The 21,063-nt window shown below is 48.5% G+C and overlaps 1 protein-coding gene and 1 non-coding gene across 15 annotated transcripts in view; one reads left to right on the forward strand and one right to left on the reverse strand.

Annotated features, from left to right (window-relative positions):
* RAPGEF1 (Rap guanine nucleotide exchange factor 1) overlaps window positions 1-21,063 on the forward strand; it is a 136,446-nt gene that overhangs the window by 20,738 nt on the left and 94,645 nt on the right. For 7 of the 14 annotated variants that reach the window (XM_069582130.1, XM_069582134.1, XM_069582131.1 and 4 more), the window contains exon 1: window positions 3,358-3,774. The exons of 6 other annotated variants lie outside the window; for them this stretch is intronic. In XM_069582130.1, the coding sequence (XP_069438231.1) occupies window positions 3,711-3,774 (64 nt within the window). In that variant the 5' untranslated portion in view covers window positions 3,358-3,710. Of the gene's footprint in view, window positions 1-3,357; window positions 3,775-21,063 lie in introns of those variants that run through there. One more of the 14 variants, XM_069582139.1, reaches the window with a different exon arrangement.
* Window positions 18,692-18,798, reverse strand: LOC138438370 (U6 spliceosomal RNA). The gene has a single exon (XR_011256309.1). It is a non-coding gene; the product is annotated as a U6 spliceosomal RNA (small nuclear RNA).

Here is a 21,063-nt window from a genome sequence, read left to right on the forward strand (position 1 = left end):
GTGCACGACAGCCATCACAGACCTCTCTCTTCTGAGCAGTGGGCAGTGCCTGCAGGGCTCCCTGATGGAGGTTTCTTCTGAATCCAGTGCGTCTTGCATCGAGGATGTTGTTATTGCTGTTGTTTAGTCCCTAAGTCATGTCCAGCTCTTTTTGCTACCCCATGGGCTGTAGCCAGGCTACTCTGTCCATGCAGTCTCCCAGACAAGAATCCTGGAGCTGGTTGCCATTCCCTTCTCCAGGGGATCTTATAAACCCAGGGATCGAAGCCACGCCTCCTGCTTGGCAGACAGGTTCTTTACCACTGAGTCACCAGGGAATCCCTGCATTGAGGGTAGGACTCTGTGAAACACCTCAGACGTCAGTAGACGCAGTGTTGCCTCCCCAGCTTATGTTGCGTATATTATTCTGATGATACAAATGTTTGTAAGTGAAACTTAATTTGCACTAAGGGAGTAGGTTGTTTACCAGAATGTTGCAGCGAATCTTACTGATACAGAAAGAAAATATCCCTCATGATGGCAGATAATTTTTCTTTAATGTATTGTCTGTAAAGTTGGATATTCATAGATGATAACAGAATATTAAAGAAACCCAGTAACTATTTAAGGTGCCAGGCACCTTTAAAATATCATGCTGAAGCTTTAGACTGCCCTATGAAGTAGGCAACTTGCTAGTACATATTTTCCATATGAAAAAATCAGATCCAGGGAGGTCAAGTTCCTTTCTCAAAGTCACCCAGCTGGGAGGTGCCCATCTAGAGATCCAGAATGGGCCAGCTCTCCTCCAAAGCCAGCGTTTCCCGCTCCTTCCGCGCTCTGGTCAGGAGGGAGAGGTGGCACATTGCCCAGCCAAGAGTTAAGCTTCTGGGGTCTGGATCTGGCTGTGTCACTGAGGGTGGCGCCTTGACCCCGGCTCTGCCCCCCACCCCCAGGCTCTGAGGGGAGATGGTTTTGTCAGTCTGTGTCTGTTAGGCCCTGCCGTTCTGTGAGTCGGCGGCTCGGCGCCTGTGGTAGTCGTGCTCCGCTCCCGGGAGCTCTGGCTGACAGCAGCCTTACCTCCGCGGCGTCCTCGGGGTGATTGCGCAGGACACGGAGGCCGGGATGCTGGCCGTGCGCTCCCATTCGGGCGGCGCTTCCCTTTGACCGCTCTCACCCGAGAGCCCCGTGTCCCCCTGAGCTGTGGGTTAGATGGTCGCTTGCCCCGCCGGGGACGAGTCCCGGAGACGCCGTCTAAGAAAAGGCCGTCGGATCCGTCTGTCCCCGTCCCCAGCCCCCGGCAGTTCACAGGGAATCCTTCTGGGAGGCCGCGGTCCTGAGACAGAGCTGACCCACAGGGTCCTCCCTTCAGAGCTGCTCTCAGGGACGTCTCCAGGTGGTTGGAAGGTTCGGCAGTAACCTAGCTGTCTGGAGCTGGGGATCTTCCTCAGGGTTCGAACGTGGCAGCCCCTGGGCTCGGCAGCGGCGGAGTCAGCCTCAAGCCCGGCTCCAGGGGTGACCTGCTATCGCGTGCGCTCCGGCCCGTGAGGAGCTGACCCAGGCCCGGTCAGTCCCTGACGTCAGGGGCTCTGCAGACCAACGGGATGAGAAAGATGCGGGCGACGCTCCCCGTCGGGGGTTGGCCTGGGCTGAGGAGTGGCGAAGGCGGACGAACAGTGCTCTGGTGGCCCGCGCCCTGGCTCTTGCCGCAAGGAGAGTTTGTTTGCGGACTGGAAGCTCTGGTTCACCCACTGTGGGCAGTATTTGTTGGGGCAGGTGGAGAAGTCTTCATGTGTTTCGTCCTCCTGTCTGCCCGTCTGTTCATCGGTCATTAGGCATCTGCGTGTCCGGGTACTCTGCTGGTGCTGGGCGGCTTTGTGTGCAGAGCATTTGATACGTTAAAACTGTCTTTAGGTGAAAAGAGACATTAGGATGCACGTTCAAAAGTAGAACTTCTTTGATCTTTCTGTAGATGAATTGAACTAAATTTCTCGTGGAAGAAATGAGGTCAGACATATCTGGCACTGAACACTTGCCTAAGGAAAATTATTACAGTTTGGGGAAGGAAACTGAGAGCCCTTCAGAGTGTGTCAGAAGGGTGGGGCGGTCACTGATGGTGACGGGGATGGAGTGCTGGGTGTGCTGTGGGTGTTTGACCCGTGGCTGGGTGTCGGCGGCCCCTCCGGGTGGCTGGAGCTCGGGTCTGCGCTCTTTCCCGGTTCGTGGCTGTGGTTTGACTGGAAGGAGCGCTCCATGCGCAGTGTTGGGGTGGCAGGAAAGTGGAACAGACACATGCTGTTGGCTTTGAGAAGTCTGGACTCGCAGGCCGCGATTGTGTGAAAATGACTTCTGTGTCGGTAGATGGGAATCAGAAACCTCAGGCTCCTGTGGAGATCGGGATGTGGCTTCTTCGGTTCTGCGTACGCCGGCAGGATTCTCTTGCCCCCTTGGAGGGGGCCGTGGCGGGGGTGGCGCCCTGGCTGTGGTGCAGCACGCTGAGCAGTGGAAGCCCCAGTGCACCGAGTGCCTTTTAGACCCCGTCTCTTCGGCTCCGTGGGCTTTTTTTGTCTTTAAATTTTACGCTGGCTCCCCCATCCTACCCTCCAGTCCCTTTGATTGTGTGCCTTTGGCCAAATTGGCTGAAGCCAGGTATCTGCTTTCCGAGCTACTGTGGTTTCAAACTTGATGGTGGTAACGATTTCCTGAGGGGACTCCCAAGTGTCTGTCTTATTTGGTCCTCATCGCAGCCGAGGAGGTGGGACTACGGCATTCTGCACAGCTGACGGATGGGGAAACTGACACTGCTGTGCTCGGTGGGCAGGCCAGAATCTGGCCCCGGATGTAGGGCCTCAGTCTCCCCACTGCCTGCGCTCCAGAGATTCCTGAAGAGCTTTTCTACCCTCAGGTTCTAGGATCTCAGTCAGTGAAATCTTTCCGTGTACCTTGACATTTTCTTTTCTTTAATTTTTTCCCCCACAAAAAAAAGTGTATGATTTCATGCCCTTTCTTCCAGGAAATCTGTTGTTCAGAATTTAGGTGGTGCAGCATTGTCTCCAGAAATGTTAATTCCAACGTAGACTGTGTGACTGGAGCTTGAGGCTGCACACTCCCATTTGCCCTCCGAGCTCTTCTTGGGAAACTGAAGTGCAGCTTGCATTTTGATGTTTGCTTACTTTTCCCCTTGGAAACAACAGTCTTAATGAAGTCAGTTTGTTTTCACCGATGGAACTTGTCCCGTATGCACACTGGTCTAAGGGCTAGAACCTTAAAAAGAAGGTGTGACCCTGGGGTCTCTGTGACAGTGTTTCTTGTGGCACGCCCCCAAACTGGTCTATTTTTAGCTTTCAGCTTCTTGATCATGTGATTTCCCACTCCTCCCCCAAGGAAAAGCAGCGATGATGGGGTTTGGAAATGAAGTTCAATCTCCGAGGCTGCTGCTGTGCCGATGAGGATTGGAGTGTCAGGAAAGCCGAGGAGGAGCTCCTAGAATAGACGGCTGGGGCGGTAACAAGCCTTGTATTCTGATTTCCTCCCTGGAAGTGAAGAGAGTTGGACAGGCAGGAGGCAAAGACCTTTCAGAGCAGAGTTCAAGTTTTTCTTGCACGGGCTTGCCACTGGGTGATGGGGATGTCTGAGAGATGAATCCCGTCCAGCTGGTGACTTGGTCTGTGTTTGCTCCTCAGCAAAGACACTTGGGCTTGGAAGGGCTCTGTGATCCTCTGGCTTAATTTAGAATGGGCAATGCTATTGAAAAACAGAAGCCCCTGAAACGAAGCCACCTGTGTCCCTGGAAACCAGGTAAGAAGACCCTGCACTTCGTCCCCAGGAAGAAGGGCTTCGGCCGCTGTCTGTTGGGACGCTACGGTGTAAGACCAGACCTGAGCCTGCGGGCCAGACCATGCTTCCAGTTCAGCATGGTCTGAAGACAGTCAACAGACAGTTCTGCTAAGGAATGAAATGATTCGCAGCTCTGTGATGGCCTGACTTGGCTGAGAACTTTAGTTCAGTTTGAGATTTTTTTTATTTAGTGCAGCGCATGTCGCTGGGTTGAAATTTTTCAGTTTTAAAAAATATCCCAAAGAAAAATTTTGATATCCAGGAGTTTGCATTTTTAGTGACAGTTTGGTTTAGAGAATGTTAATAATAGCTTTTAATTATATAGCCCCTTTCTTCCTAAGAGTTCAAAGTACCTCCTATTTAAAAAAAACAACAACAACCTTGTATTTGTCTATCCTCGATGTCCATGATACAGGACAGCAGCACCTATTACCACCTCCTCCATGTCACTCGGGCTTTTGTTAGCGTTAGCTCTGAGAAGGAAGAAGTCAGAGGGACCACCCAGCAGTGTGCTGTGGTGTGCCTAAAACTGGAGGTCCTCCCTTGAGCAGGGTCCCAGGGCACTTGCTGCCCTATTTCACTGTTATTAACCTAGCAGACTAGCAGTTCGCAGACCCAGCAGGCACCCAAATACCAAAGATAGTGCCCTGGATAGTATGGACTCTTTTATCTCCACTTGCCAAAAAAGAAGGGAGGTAGCACCTGACCTGTAGCAAGACAGTTTGATCATAAGTGTGTGCACAGGTGTGTGTTTATGAACAGAAAAAATAAACTTGGAGAAACCACATGGAAATGTCAGTAAGAGTTGTCTTTTGTGGTCAGGTTATAGACAGTTGGTTTTTTTTTTTTTTTTTTTTTCTTCTTGAGAAAAGTCAGTGGGATGCTAACTTAACCATTACCCCTCTAAGTTTCCATCAGTCAATGAGCTAGTTTGGAAAAGGTGCTCCTTTCTGCTCCTTTATCAAATCCTGCTTTGAATTAAAAAATGATGAAAGACATTTGAGGGACAGACCAGGAAATTTGAATATGAACTGGGTGGTAGATGGTGTTTGGAAACTGTTGCTAAAACCATTGTGTGATGGTGGTAATGAGTCATGTAGGAGAATGTCCATTTTGGTATCATCATGGTGAAGTATTTAGGAGGAAAGGGTTATACTGGCTATAATTTTACTCTAAAATGGTTCAGGTGAGTGAGTGAACACTTGCATTTAGGTAAGAAAAACAGGATCATTTTAACAACGTTAGAATCCAGGTAATGAATATGTGAGATTTGCTATATTTTCTTTAATGTATTTTACTCACTTGGGGGAGAGAAACATTAAAAAAAAAAAAGCAGTTGCTTTTTATGTCATAATACTTTGTCCTTCAAAAGAATGACTCTCGCAGACACGGGTATTTGCATGTGGGCTGGGATGCAACACTCTCTCTCACTGACGTGTGGGCTGGTATCTCCAGTTACTGAGAAGAAAAGCCGCCTGATCCAATGACACAAATCACCAATGTTATAACAGGAATTCAACATTTTACTTACTTTCAAGTTGTCTCTGGTTTTCCTTAGGAAAATGTATGAATGAAAGCTTCCTGATATTTCCAGTGGTAGCAGCTGGGTTTACAGACAAAAATGAAAGCTGTTGTGTTGTGTTGTTTACTTGTGTTCAGAAATGTAAATGAGAGGGGCTGATGGCAGGGATTTCAGAATCCACAGTGAACTGGGGGTAAAAAGAGCAATTAACTGCCGCTGATTTCTTGGTCTTCACAGATCCTTTGGACCAGGGGCACGTCTCTGCCAGTGTAGGGATTTGGTTTGTGCACAAGAGACCTCGTACCTAGTTTATTCTCCGATCCAACATCTGTGGATGCTCTGCCAAGGACCCACAGTAACAGGGGTGTGGAGTTTATCTGTTCTTCACAGTTTGTCAGTAAAGGCTGTTGATGTTTTGAAACAGTAATTTCAGAACAGTGTTCAGGAGTGATTTCGTGAATCCCCAGCACCACCCTGAGCCTGATGTGAAGTCCAGGCTCAGCACGAACATGAAATCACAGGGACTGACTTGATGGCTCCAGGCTGGAGGGCATGTGGCGTGGAATCAGTGCCTTGCTTTAGGGGCAAGTGAAGCTGGGTCTTGGCCTCACGTGTGGTTGCTGCAGGCAGCTGCCACGGCCCCTCTGACTGCTGTCCAGCCTGTCTGTTGGCCTGCCATGGCAGACTTTAACCTGAGCCAGACGGTCGCGATTAGGAAGGTCAGATCCAGAATAAATTCTGAAGGGACATTGAAAGGAAATCATTATCTACCTTTTAGACCATCTATGTTTCTGCTCCCATGTTGTGTACATCTGGGAGGTTAAAAACTGAGGTGACAGAATACTAGTTTGAGAAACATGAGTCTCACTGTCTCTGCTTGCTGTCCCCCTAAAAGAGCACTTTACATGCAGTAATGTCTCTCTAATGATTTTAAACAGTGTGAGGCGTAACCCCTTTGAAGGGACCAACAGTATGCTCTCTGACTCTTAAAACTAGTTTTTCTTACAGCTCTCGACCCAAGACTTAAGAAAGAGACAGTACAGCCTTTTTTTGGTTTTTACACTAATGAATACTTGCCATAGTTGATAAATTGGAATCATTTGTATTACCATGGTGAGTTCTAGCAGGTCCCTGCCCAAAAATATAGCATGGGAGACGGGATAAGGCAATAGCTGCTATGATCCTCCATGGTCCAGCCAGCCAGAGCTCTGCCCTGTCTTGCTGTCTGACTTTGAACAAGTGAATTCTGGTTACTGCGTGACCTGGTCAGAAACCTGAGGGCTGTCTGTTGGGGTTGCAGTCCTGCCCTCGACTCCCACCCAGCGTATGGCACTCAGTGGCCGAGCTGAGTGCTGGCTGGCTCCCGGCTCTAGCACCAGGTGTACCTGGGGTGTGAAAGGCGCTGCGTGGCTCCTGGTGCGGGCAGATGAAACTGGTGCTGGCCTTCCGGCTTTGCAGTTCTCTGCCCAAAGTAGAGTCATCGGGGGATGAAAACAGGCTCAACCTCCTGTGGCCCATAGCAGTTCTGAATTCACAGAGACTAAATTTATCAACAGTTGTTCACACTGCAAAAAATTGCTTCACTAAAGGTACTTAAATCATTTAGTCAGCGTTTGGTTGTTGATGCTTGACCCCGACACCTGGGGAAACCTTCAGCCTAGAGCTGCCCTGAACTTCTCTGAGATATACCTGCTATCACCTGCTCTCAGAAGACTTCCTTGTTTCTTCTGGTCCTTTTGTCCCCCCCAGGAATAACCTGAAGGGTGGCTGACGGTGGTTTTTCTGGCTTTGGGGGATACAACATGAGCAGACGCGGCCTTGGGAATTAAACATTGTGGCTGTAGTTGCGCACTGAATTATCTCCCTCAGGAAGCCCCCCAGCACGAGGCCACACTGGCCTGGCAAATGGAAATATTAATGATTTGCATATTTGTACACAGCTGGGTGTGAGCGAGTGAAGCAAACACCCTCAGTGGAAGCGCTGACTGCAAAAAGTGTCCTTCCCAGGCTGGGGTGCCTATGGGCTTTGCAGCCCCAAGAAGGAGGTGCCTGGCCGGGGTGGGGGTGGGGAGTCACGGATTTGCATAAACTCTGCAGCTCTCTGGGTCCTCTGCCACAGGGGCAGATTTATAGTTGTCTGGATCCCAGTCAGCAGCGGTGTTTAGACTTGCCTCTACAGGCTTGTCCCAAGCTGGCGAGTGTGCCGGATCATTACCATTGAAGCTTTTCTGGCCGCAGCTGGAGCCGGCCTCCTTCCTACCCGCCCCATCCGTTGTCTGCCCTCACTCCCTCGCTTTGGGGGCTGCCATGCTCCAGAATGCGCTCCAGAACGTGCGGCACCCCGCTCAGGGCCTTCCCGCTGAGAGCCCAGCCACACGACTTCACACATCCCAGCCTGTTTCCTAACTTCTGTGTGACATTAATAATGACGCATACCTCAAAGGACTGTTGTGCACAGTTAAATGAGAATGTGTAAAGGGGTCATAGCCCTTCGCATACTCAGGTACTTAGTGAATCACAGTCATTCATGTTATCACACGTTGCGTAATAGAACGAACCCTGGTTTTACACAGGCCAGCTAGCAGTGGGAGCTTGGCTAACTACCCACTTCCTTCCCTCAGTTGAAGGGATCACATGCCAGATGATCTCAGAGGTGCCTGGTGAGCTGTGAATCAGTGACCGTCCGCGCCGATCACGCCTGTTTGCATGTGCGAGCTCCCCTGGTGTTCAGTACCTGCAGGAGGCATGGATGCTGCTGGGCACCGTGGTCCCCGGGGTGCTTTGTATGGTGCTGAATTTCTTTGAAAGTAGTTACTGCAGGACTGGGCATAGTTGAGCTGTTCCTAGTTAACTGGAATACTAACCAGGAGAATCCATTTTCTCATCCTGAATAATGTTGAAATGTCTCTTTCCTAATGGCAAAGTGGTTAAGAGACTGTACACCGGAGCCAGGTGCCAGGGTTGATGCCCTGGTCTCCCACTTTGAGCTGGCTGATGACTGGCAAGTTCCTTAACTCTTGGGCCTCAGTTTTCTCATTTGTAGATAGTGCCTACCTCATGGGGTAACATGAGGATCAAGGGGTTTATGCATGTGAAATACTTAGAACAGTACCAGACAAGTAGTATACTTTCAGTAAGAGTTTATTATTGTTATTTTTAGGTTAAGTACAGGGAACTTACATTTTATCTTAGGTGAAAAGATGTTACTAAAGAAGGAATTGGGAAAAAAAATTGACAAAATGCCGAGAGGAGAATGCATCTTGCATGTCTGGATCTAAAGGGCCTGAAACCTGGTAGGCGAGCCGAAGGACGAGCTGTTTACTGGTCATCTTTTCCAGAGCTGCTGCACTCACAGGCATATTTTTCATCTGTGGTCTCTAGAGCTACCGTAAGGACTGTGACATTCCATCACGTTGCTCTTCCATAACTTATTAGACGGTGCAGCCGCTGCTGGATTTCGACACTGTTTTCCTCTTTTTCTGTAAGAGGTTAGGTAGCAGTAAGCAGCTGTATTCGTAAGCTTGTGATTTGCTAGATGATCTCCTTAGCGCGAGTTCTCAAGGTAGAGCTCCCAGTCCAGGAACCTGCCATGGGCTAGTGCTGCGTTGTGTTCCAAAAGGCGCGTATGTGTTAACATTTTCATGAGCGATGCATAAATTTATCAGATAGCCACAAGCACATCCGCGTTGAGTGTTGTCATTTTGAAATTGTTTTCCTTGTAAAACTTAAATTGGTTTTATTAATGCCACTTTGATGCAGGCATGGGGTTCAGAGAAGGGGATGGGAAGTTCAGGAGCCATAGAATCTATTTTTGTTTCAAATTTCTGTTTTCCCATGGACTTTTGCATTGGACTTGGTTCAGTCTCATTCGAGTGGTGAGTTTCACAGAGAAAAGGCATAATAAGATTTCAGGGATTCTCATTTACCATCACAACTTTCTGTCTTTTGCCTCCCAGGGAGCAGTGATTTTTTTAAACACTTTTGATTTCCTCACGTGAAAGGGACAGAGTGAGCCCAGAAGTGATACTGTAGCATCATTAGCGTAACACTTGCTGTTCAGCAGGGTGTTGAGGGACCGACTCTTCCTCCTTCCTGTTCCTGTTGGGGGATGATTCGTTACCATTTCCCCAAATGCTCCTACGTGATTGGGCGCCAACCCAATTGTTATTAAAATAGATACGCTGTTAGACTGCTTGCTTCAAACCTTGCTGCAAGGGCAGTTTGTGTCAACAAGTGCAGAACATCAGGATATTACTGTGATGAACAAAGATGATGCCCACGCCCGTTCATTGTGGGGCTCCAAGTCGTGATTGGGTGTGGCCATGCACAGGCTTCCGGGCAGGAGAAGCTTTCAAAGCAAAGGTTATGTAGCATGCTTTTGGAATTAGTCTTGGGCTAGAAAAGAGTGGCAAAACTCTAAAATGATTCCCTGATTTTGCCAGTGAAGAAATCGAGGCTTAGAAGTGAAGTGGGACTCAACTACTTTGTGGCTTAGTATCTCCAGCTACTTAGTGGCTTAGTGTTAGGATGGTAATATAACAGTGATATAATGTATGTAATAAAGGTATAGAATGATACAGCATATTGTATATATGATGATTATATATTTTCTATTTATAAAATGTGTTTACATGTTACAGAGTATATGTTCAAAACGTTTTATAATACGTTATGTATTGTATCTACCATATACAAAGTATATAATGTGATACAATAATAGATGTAATAATAGTACAGCAATAACACATTGGGTACAATATTACAATAACGCTGGTAGCTTCTTGTATGCCAGATTTGGTACTAAGAGATCTGGATACTTTATGGGCTTCCATTAATCTTTTGTTGTTGTTGTTAAGTGAAAGATCAAATGTAGGAAATGGAAGCCGTAAGTGTGATGGAATTTTTCTCATGAGAAACATGGGGTGTTGTTTTGGGTGTGGATAAGAAAAGGGAAGGAAACTTCGCTTTGTCACCAGATATTTCCAAATTTAGAACAATATCTACCCCAGCCATTGGTTTTAGAATATGCTTTACCCTGGGAACATGCGTAAGATACATTTCCGCGCTTGGCTGTTTCTTTCCAGCCACATGGAGGGTGTTACCAGTATTTAAGATAATAGCAGTGGCCACTGGCCACTTTATCTCTGATTGCCTTTCGGCAGTTACATTAGGGCACTTAGCTTTGGAAGTCACATCTTGCTGAAATTCCTAGGTTCCTGTGTCTGGGGACCTTGTGGTCTGCAGCTGAGGAATTGGCCTTACGATGGCTCGTCTTTGTCAGGAGTGGGTAAATTTAAAGAGCCAGGTAGTGAATATTGTGGGCTTTGCAGGGCAAGAGATAAAATCAAGACTGTTACGTAGGTACTTATATGACCAGCTAAGGTGAAACCATCTTATGGCAGATGGGAAAACCATTCTTTCCTTGCAGGCTATATACGAGGAATATGCAATGGAGAGGCTGACAGGATTCAGGCTACCGGCAGGCGTGTGCTGACCCCTGGTCTGCGGGGCCCTTTTGGTTTGGTGCTCCCTGCTCTCATCATTGGAGAAGGCGATGGCACCCTACTCCAGTGCCCTCGCCTGGAGAATCCCAGGGGCAGGGGAGCCTGACGGGCTGCCGTCTGTGGGTCGCACAGAGTTGGACACGACTGAAGTGACTTAGCAGCAGCAGCAGCTGTCATTATTACTGGGGAACTCAGAAGCAGGTCACTTGTCAGTCACTAGAACTATTCACATTTCAAGCCAGAGAAAGGTCTCAAATATCACCCTCCAACAGCCTCATTTTTAAAACTGAGATTACTTAAGCTGAAAATTCAGGTCTTTATCTATAAAAATACAATGAGAAAGAGATTGTGGAAGGTTTGAAGAACCTGGTACTTTGAATATGGAGGCCTTAAACAGTTTTCCTTTACTATTAAATGGGGCACTATAGTAAAAACATTCCACTGTTTCTATACTCATTCATTGATTGACAGACTTTCATCCATTCAACAAACATTCATTGAATGGCTCCTGTGTCAGGCACTGTTCTAGGCGCAAGAGATAGCTAATGAAAAATTAAGACATCATTGGCTTCGGAAGTGTATAGTTTAATATGACAGTAAAGTATATAATCTGTTAGATGACAGACATCACAGAAAGGAGGGAGGGAGGGGATGTTGGATTGGGAGAGGGGCTGATAGCATTGCAGAGGCTATCAGAGGCTATCAGGCATTGTAGAGGGCTCAGCTGTGAGGAGTTGAGTTGGAGGGCTGTGCCATGTGGGCACGTGCGCTCTGGAGAACGGGAAGCTGGTGCAGAGGTCTGGGCCGACAGGACAGCGTGAGGCCTGCGTGGCTGGAGCGGACTTGGGAGGGATCAGCAAGACGGAGGTCAGGAAGCCGCAGAGCCTTGTGGGAGACAGGGTTTGAAGGGAGGGCCAGTGGGATTTGCTCAGGGTGACGTGTGGGGTGTGAGAGAAGAGGTGTTTTGGTCTGAGCATTTTGTCTTATGAACGGAAGAGTGCCAGAGGAGTGCATGGGGACCCGGGGGTTGAGGGGGGGGGGGTCAGGAGTTGCGTTTGGCACAGGTTGAGTTTGGGGTGCCTATGAGAGACCTAAAAGAGGTGGTCACTAGGCAGGTTGGGTGTTGGGGTCTGGATCTCAGGAAATCTGGGCCTTTTGGGGTCTTTGACTTTTGAGACTGGATGAGAGAGGTTACTGACGAAGTGAGTTACAGAAGAAACCAGAGACTGAGCCCTGAGGCCCCTCAGAATCAGGAGTTTGGGGTGATGAGCAAGGCCCTGCAGTGAGGCAGGAGGAGGCTTGGAGACTGTGTTGTCCTGGGAACCAGGTGCAGACAGGGTCAGGGGCAGAGGACGAGAGCTGACAGATGATGCTGATTGGGGCAAGTCACATAAGGACGGAGACTTGAGCACCGGCCTTAGGGCCATGCATTCGCTGGAGACCTGGACCAGTTTCAGGGCGGTGCTGGAGGTGAAAGGGGGTGTGAGAGAGAAGGGCCAGAGAGGAAGTAGACACAGCGGGCATGAGCAGCTCCCAGAGGACTTTTGCTGCAACGCAGAGCAAAGACAGGTTGATAGTTGTGGAGGTAGCGGGGTCGAGGGAGAGCTTTTTTTCTTCATTATTTTATTTTTGGTTGCTGTGAAAAGGCTCGAGTTAGAGAGTGGGAGCTACTCTATAGGTGCGATGTGTGGAGCTTCTCATTGTGGAGGCTTCTCTTGCTGAGGAGCATGGGCTCAATAGTTGTGGTGCCTAGGCTTAGCTCTGCGGCATATGGGATCTTCCTACACCAGGGATTGATCCTGTGTCCCCTGAATTGGCAGGCAGGTCCTTATCTACGGGACCACCAGGGAAGTCCCAAGGGAGAGCTTTTTTAAAGGGAGAAATAAAGGTGTGATTGAATGCAGATGTGAGTAATCCATTTAGTTCAGTCGCTCAGTCGTGTCCGACTCTTTGCGACCCTGTGGACTGCAGCAGGCCAGGCTTCCCTGTCCATCACCAACTCCCAGCGCTTGCTTAGACTCACGTCCATTGAGTCGGTGATGCCATCCAACCATCTCATCCTCTGTTGTCCCCTTCTCCTTCTGCCCTCAATCTTTCCCAGCATAAGGGTCTTTTCCAATGAGTCAGGTCTTCGCATCAGGTGGCCAAAGTATTGGAGTTTCAGCTTCAGCATCAGTCCTTCCAATGAATATTCAGGACTGATTTCCTTTAGGATGGACTGGTTGGATCTCCTTGCAGTCCAAGGGACTCTCAAGAGTCTTCTCCAACACCACAGTTTAAAAGCATCAACTCTTCGGCGCTCAGCTTTCTTTATAGTCCAACTCTCACATCCATACATGACTACTGGAAAAACCATGGCTTTGACTAGATGGACTTTTGTTGGCAAAGTGATGTCCCTGCTTTTAATATGCTGTCTAGGTTGGTCATAGATTTTCTTCCGAGGAGTAAGTGTCTTTTCATTTCATGGTTGCAGTCACCGTCTGCAGTAACTTTGGAGCCCAAGAAAATAAAGTCTCTCACTGTTTCCACATCTATTTGCCATGAAGTGATGGGGCCAGATGCCATGAGCTTAGTTTTCTGAATGTTGAGCTTTAAGCCAGCTTTTTCACTCTGCTCTTTCAAGTTCATTAGTTCCTCTTCACTTTCTACCATAAGAGTGGTGTCATCTGCGTATCTGGGATTATTGATATTTCTCCCAGCAATCTTGATTCCAACTTGTGCTTTATCCAGCCCAGCATTTTGCATGATGTACTCTTCATAGAAGTTAAATAAGCAGAGTGATAATACGCAGCCTTGACATACTCCTTTCCCAATTTGGAACCAGTTTGTTGTTCCATGTTTGTTGCTTCCTGACCTGCATACAGATTTCTCAGAAGGCAGGTCAGGTGGTCTGGTATTCCCAACTCTTTCAGAATTTTCTACAGTTTGCTGCGATCCACACAGTCAAAGGCTTTGGCGTAGTCAGTAAAGCAGAAGTAGATGCTTTTCTGTTGTTTCCCTATGTATTCTATTGCTTTTCCCATGATCCAGCAGATGTTGGCAATTTGATCTCTGGTTCCTCTGCCTTTTCTAAATCCAGCTTGAACATCTGGAAGTTCATGGTTCACATACTGTTGAAGCCTGGCTTGGAGAATTTTGAGCATTACTTTGCTAGTATGTGAGATGAGTGCAACTGTGCAATAGTTTGAACATTCTTTGACATTGCCCTTCTTTGGGATTGGAATGAAAACTGACCTTTTCCAGTCCTGTGGCCACTGCTGAGTTTTCAAAATTTGCTGGCATGTTGAGTGCAGCACTTTCACAGCATCACCTTTTAGGATTTGAAATAGCTCCACTGGAATTCCATCACCTCCACTAGCTTTGTTCATAGTGATGCTCCTTAAGGTCCACTTGACTTCTCATTCCAGGATGTACGGCTCTAGATTAGTGATCACACCATCATGATTATCCGGGTCGTGAAGACCTTTTTTGTACAGTTCTTCTGTGTATTCTTGCCACCTCTTCTGCTTCTGTTAGGTCCATGCCTTTTCTGTCCTTTATCGAGCCCATCTTTGCATGAAATATTCCCTTGGTATCTCTAATTTTCTTGAACAGATCTCTAGTCTTTCCCATTCTGTTGTTTTCCTCTGTTTCTTTGCATTGATCGCTGAGGAAGGCTTTCTTATCTCTTCTTGCTATTCTTTGAAACTCTCCATTCAGATGCTTATATCTTTCCTTTTCTCCTTTGCCTTTAGCTTCTCTTTTCTTCTCAGCTATTTTTAAGGCTTCCTCCCACAACCATTTTGCCTTTTTTGCATTTCTTTTTCTTGGGGATGATCTTGATCACTGCCTTCTGTACAATGTCACCAACCTCCATCCATAGTTCTTCAGGTACTCTGTCTATCAGATCTAATCCCTTGAATCTATTTGTCAGTTCTACTGTATAATTGTAAGGGATTTGATTTATGTCATACCTGAATGGTCTAGTGATTTTCTCTACTTTCTTCAGTTTAAGTCTGAATTTGGCTATAAGGAGGTCATGATCTGAGCCACAGTCAGCTCCTGGTCTTGTTTTTGCTGACTGTATAGAGCTTCTCCATCTTTGGCTGCAAAGAATATAATCAACCTGATTTCGGTGTTGACCATCTGGTGATGTTCATGTGTAGAGTCTTCTCTTATGTTGTTGGAAGAGGGTGTTTGCTATGGCCAGTGCGTTCTCTTGGCAAAACTCTGTTAGCCTTTGCCCTGCTTCATTTTGTACTTCATTTTGCCAAGTCCAAATTTTCTTGTTAATCCAAGTATCTCTTGATTTCCTCCTTTTGCATTCCAGTCCCCTATGATGAAAAGGACATTTTTTGTGGGTGTTAGCTCTAGAAGGTCTTGTAGGTCTTATAGAGCCATTCAGTTTCAGCTTCTTCAGCATTTCTGGTCAGGGCATAGACTTGGATTACTGTGATATTGAATGGTTTGCCTTGGAAATGAACAGAGCTCATTCTGTCATTTTTGAGATTGAACCCAAGTCCAGGTTGCATTTTGGACTCTCTTGTTGACCATGATGGCTACTCCATTTCTTCTAAGGGATTCTTGCCCACAGTAGTAGATATAATGGTCATCTGAATTAAATTAACCCATTCCAGTCCATTTTAGTTCACTGATTTCTAAAATGTCAGTGTTCACTCTTGCCATCTCCTGTTTGACCACTTCTAATTTGCCTTGATTCATGGACCTGACATTCTTGGTTCCTGCACAGTATTGCTGTTCACAGCATCAGACTTCACTTCTGTCACCGTCACATCCACAGCTGGGCGTTGTTTTCGCTTTAGCTCTGTCTCTTCATTCTTTCTGGAGTTACTTCTCCACTTTTCTCCAGTAGCATATTGGGCACCTACCGACCTGGGGAGTTCATCTTTCAGTGTCTTGTCTTTTTGCCTTTTCATACTGTTCGTGGGGTTCTCAAGGCAAGAATGCTGAAGTGGTTTTCCATTCCCTTCTCCAGTGGACCACATTTTGTCAGACCTCTCCCCCATGACCCATCCGTCTCGGGTGGCCCTACATGGCATGCCTCATTGTTTCACTGAGTTAGACAAGGCCGTGGTCCATGTGATAAGCTTGATTAGTTTTCTGTGATTGTGATTTTCATTCTGTCTGCCCTCTGTCAGAGAAGGATAAGAGGCTTACGGAAGCTTCCTGATAGGAGAGACTCACTGTGGAGGAGACTGGGTCTTGTTCTGATGGGTGGGCCCATGCTCAGTAAATCTTTAGTCCAGTTTTCTGTTGATGGGCAGGGCTATGTTCCCCCCCTGTTGTTTGACCTGAGGCCAAACTATGGTGGAGCTACTGAAGATGATGGCGACCTCCTTCCAAAGGTCCCGTGCACGCACTGCCACACTCAGTGCCCCCGACCCTACAGTGGGCCGCCGCCGACCCACGCCTCCCCCAGAGACTCCTGGACACTCACAGACACGTCTGGGTCAGTCTGCTGTGGGGTCACGGCTCCTTTCTCCTGGGTCCTGGTGCACAAGGTTCTGTCTGTGCCCTCCCAGAGTCTGTTTCCCAGTCCTGGGTAAGTTCTGTAATCAAATCCCACTGGCCTCCAAAGTCAAATTCTGTGGGGGTTCTCGGTCCTTTTGCCAGATCCCCAGGTTGGGAAATCTGTTGTGGGTCCTAGAAATTTCTCAACAGTATGAGAATTCCTCTGGTATAATTGTTCTGCAGTTTGTGGGTCATCTGCTCAGTGGCTCCATGGTGGGGTTAATGGTGACCTCCTCCAAGAGGACTTAAGCCACAGCCTGTTTAACCCAGGTAGCTGCACCCAGAGCCCATGCCCCAGTGGCAGGCCACTGCTGATCCCGACCTCACAGGAGACCCAAACACAGGTCTGGCTCAGTCTCTGTGGGGTCTCTGGGTTCCGGTGGGCACCAGGTTTTGTTTGGGCCCTCCAAGCGTCTCTGGCGGGTGTGGGGTTTGATTCTAAATATGATCTCACCCCTCCTACTGTCTTGCTGGGGCTTCTCCTTTGCTCTTGGACGTGGGGTATCTTTTTCTGGCGGGATCCAACATTGTCTTGCCGATGGTTGTTCAGCAGCAAGTTGTAAGTTTGGAGTTCTCACAGGAGAAGGTGAGTGCACCTCCTTCTGCTCCACCATCTCTGAGGATAATCCAGCAGAGAAGGAAGAATTGAGGACGGGGGGATTCGGGCAGAGAGAGATGCTATAGCAGCTGTGTGTTTTGAGTACCACTCTAGCACTCAGTCAGTGCTAACAAATGACCCCAGTGTTTAGTGACCCAGTGATGCCTTAATTTAGTTCATGCTTCTGAAAGGGGTGATTTAGGCTGGAGTCCTGGTGTCAGCTGGGGTCCCTCTTGTATCTGTGGTCAGCTGCTGGGAGGCTCACCTCTGCCCCAGCCAGGGCCCGAGGTCACTCACCTGGCAGCTGGAAGCTTCCTGGAGAGCAAGGTGCACATGGCCTTCTGAGGCCCAGGGTCAGAATTGGCACGGTGTTGCCTCCGCTCCATCTTGTTGGTAAAAGCATGTCCCAGGACAGCCCAGATTCAAGGTGAGAGAGAGACCCACCTCTGGATGGAAGGCCTCTGAAGTCAAAGGGGATTTACTGTGGCCATCTTTGCAAACAGGTCTGGGAGCCAAGAGTATTGCATTTGAGCCTCCCAAGGGTTTTGTGTGATGGGTATAATATTTTATCTTCATTTCACAGATGGGGAAACAGGGTCAGTGAGGTCTGGTGACTTGCTCAGGATCACACAGCTGGTTGGGGGCAGAGTTGGGGCCCAAACCTTGCTTTCTCCGATCTTCTCTCTGCCCCCTGTCCTGAGAGTATGGGTGCGCACGCAGACTGGAGTGCTGCTTCTTCTCTTTGTTGGGCAAGGGAATAGCGTTTTTGAAGATGATGATTAGCTCATAATTAAGATGGACTGAGGGAGGCAGTTATATTGTTATGGTTTGCATGTCTACTGTGGGGATTGGCCAGCTGTGTTTATTAGAATCCCATTGAGGTCACAGTGGCGTATGTAATTAGGACCTTGATTGACACGAAACGTATGTGTCCACTGTCAGCCGGACCCTCAGTGCGCTTTGACAGACTGTGCGTGCCATTTCTCAGCTGGCTGTCCTGCTTCTTATAGCACTGGTCCACATAGTTGCCCCGGTCCTCAGGACCCGCTTCACAGCCCCTGTGCCTCCAGGCCTTCTGGCCTCCCATGTGTACCATTATCCCTGCCTCTCCCCTCTGTCCCTGACACAGACACCCTACTTCTGGTCCAAGGTCAACTGCCTCTGCCAAAGTCTGCCTCCCTCCAGAACCTGTTGTGGTCAACATTTGTCTCCTCACCCAGCTGGACTTCACGCTTTCCAGAAGGTAGAAAATTAGCCTTAGCATCAGGGAACTTCGGCTCTGCTGCTGGTTGGGTAGCCTCCAGCAAGTCATTTCCTGTGAGGTTCCTGAACCTGAGACCCGAGTGGACAAGCTGAGGCATCTCAGAGACCTCTCAGGCACAGTGAGGGCTGCTTGCGTTCATGGGGGAAGCCCTTGGCCTAAGGGCTCAGCTCCTGGCCCAGTGGCTGCCAGGGCGTCCTGGGTCCTGTGTATGACAGCCCTCTGCTCCGAGGGCAGCAGCCTTCTCTCAGCCCTGCCGTCACTCCAGTGCCCAGACTCTGTGGGCCCCAGGGCTCCAGCAGCTGCCCTTCACTTAGCTTACTGGGGAGACATCTGGAGTCTGTCTGGGTGCTGGTTCCACAGTCTCAGAAGATACTTGGTTGGAAAGCAAAGACCACGGGGAAATACTTTTTTATTTATTTATTTATTTTTAGTTTTTTATTTTTTTAATTTTAAAATCTTTAATTCTTACATGCGTTCCCAAAAATATGGAACGCTTCATGAATTTGCGTGTCATCCTTGCGCAGGGGCCATGCTAATCTTCTCTGTATCGTTCCAATTTTAGTATATGTGCTGCCGAAGCGAGCACGGAAGATACTTTTTTAAAGCTCTCTTTGGATAAAGGAAGCACCTCAATGAGTAATTAGGTTAAACCAAGCACTGCAGGTCTCAGCAACCTTGCTTATAGGGAGCCCAGGAGCTTTGCTCTCCTGTGAAGTCCCTGGGCCGGGGTTCCTCCAGGGGAGCGAGAGGGAGAGCCTTCCAGGAGGGGGGCCTGGGGCAGTGGGGAGGGCCTGCCTGTCAGTCCCGAGGTTCCTGATACAGAGCTGCTCTGTACTCTCACTTGCTTTGCTGTAAGAGAAATCATCCTGCTACTTATCGTGAAACCTTGGGGAAATTATGTAATTTCTGCCAGCCTCAATTTGCTCATCTGTAAAAATGAAGACCGCTAATAACCCCTGCCTCATAGAGCACAAGGAGGCGTGAGCAGAGGATGGGGTTAGCTACGGTGGCTGTGTAAACCCCCTCTGTCTTACGCTGTGAATCACCGAGTGGGGGTTTTCACACTTTATGGTCACTCTGTGCTTCCAAGATGTGTGCTTGTGATATTTCCTACTCGTTCATTCACTGAGTTGGTATTTCTCTACTTCCTACTTAGGGGCACAGCATGCTGTTTTCTCTCTGTTCGGGTTATGATGACCTGTTCATTGCCCAGTGGTTGGCATCACCATATTCAGAGCTGCAGTTTGCTGAGTTTGTATTTCAGTGAAGTTGCTTACTTGGGGGCGAGTTTCTGAAGCCAGGTCATAAGGGAAGCATTGTCTGCAGTCAAAATCAGCCTTGGAAACCCCTTCAGCCATCTATAATAAGCAGTCTGCATTAGGGGAGTCATCGGATGTTCTCTGTAAAGAGCCGTGTAATAAATCATGTGGGCTTTGAAGGCTGTGTACGGTCTCTGTCCCATATTCTTCATTTTTTCTAACAGTCCTTTATAGTCTTGTTGTTGTTGTTGTTGTTGTTTTTTAAAGCACAAAACTCTGGGAAATAGTGAAGGATAGGGAAGCCTGGCGTACTGCAGTCCACAGGGTCACAAAGAGTTGGACACGACTTAGTAACTGAACAACAACAGTAATGTGAAAATCCATCTCAGCTCTGGGCCCTTTGAAAACAGGCCTTGGTCTGCGGGAGTCACCTGTGGTTAGCAGCCTCCAAGGCAGCCCCAGAGACCCTGTCTCTTGGCACTCACAAGCCCAGGTGCAGTCCATCCCATCTTGTATCAGGGTTGGTCACGTGACCAGTAGACTATGGCACAAGCGATGGATGGTTGTCACTTCTGAAGGTCCGTGTGTTCTCTCTCGGATCTGCTGCTCTGGGAAAGACGAGCTGCCCTGTCGTGAGGAGAGGCTCCTGGGCGAGGAGCTGAGGCCCCCTCCTGCTCACAGCACGAGGGTGAGCTCGGAGACAGCCCTGATCAAGCCCCAGGTGGCGCAGCCCTGGCTGCACCTGAGACCGTGAACCAGAACCACCCGGCTCGCTCAGATCGTTCTGTCTTTTGATGATTATAAAATCCTCAGCAGTGAAAGGGGGAACAATGAGAGGTTTAAAAAAAAAAGAAAGGCTGCTTGCCTGCAGAGTTTAATCCATTCCTTTTAATATTTAGTGTTTTTACCAATTATCCATTGTCAACAAAATCTGTTTATGGCTAGGATGCCTAAGTTACTTGAGAGTATGATGAAGCTCTTCCCAGTGGACCAGACCCTGAAGGGACCATTTAATCCATAACAGCTCTCGCTGAGGTGAGTACTGGGAGCCAGACGTCACCTCAGATCTGACGCCTTCGCTAACCTAGGCCTCTTCTCGGCGTCCTCTAGTGTTCGTGCTGGCGCTCTGCTATCACACAGCGTCCGCCCGGCATCTGCCACCACGCAGCGTTCGCGCCGGCGCTCTGCTATCACACAGCGCTGTGCTTGTGGTCTGTGGGACCTTGTGCTCCCCACCAGACAGCTCCAGATGGCTCTGCTAGGTTTCAGCTTTGCCCAGAGGACCTTCTGCCCTTAACGGCTCTTCCGCAAGCAGCTGACCGTTGACCTGTGTCTTGTGACCTGCCTTGGAAGGATGAGCTGGGCCAGTTGGTTCTGGGTCAGGAATTTGAACCAGGACTCAGAGAGTCTAATCACTGGTGGGCATTTGAGCTAAAGAGTCCTCAATAATTGGAGGTAGGCAGCCATGATGTGCTCCCGTTTTATGAGTAGTGGCTCAGAGGAAGCATGCACACACTAGTGAATTACAGAGTGTGTGAGAAGTGCTGGAAGCAGAGGAGGGGGACCAGGAGTTCCAGCTCCGAAGGGTCAGG

The sequence above is a fragment of the Ovis canadensis genome, chromosome 3 (assembly GCF_042477335.2).
Source record: "Ovis canadensis isolate MfBH-ARS-UI-01 breed Bighorn chromosome 3, ARS-UI_OviCan_v2, whole genome shotgun sequence".
Taxonomy (NCBI): Eukaryota; Metazoa; Chordata; class Mammalia; order Artiodactyla; family Bovidae; genus Ovis; species Ovis canadensis.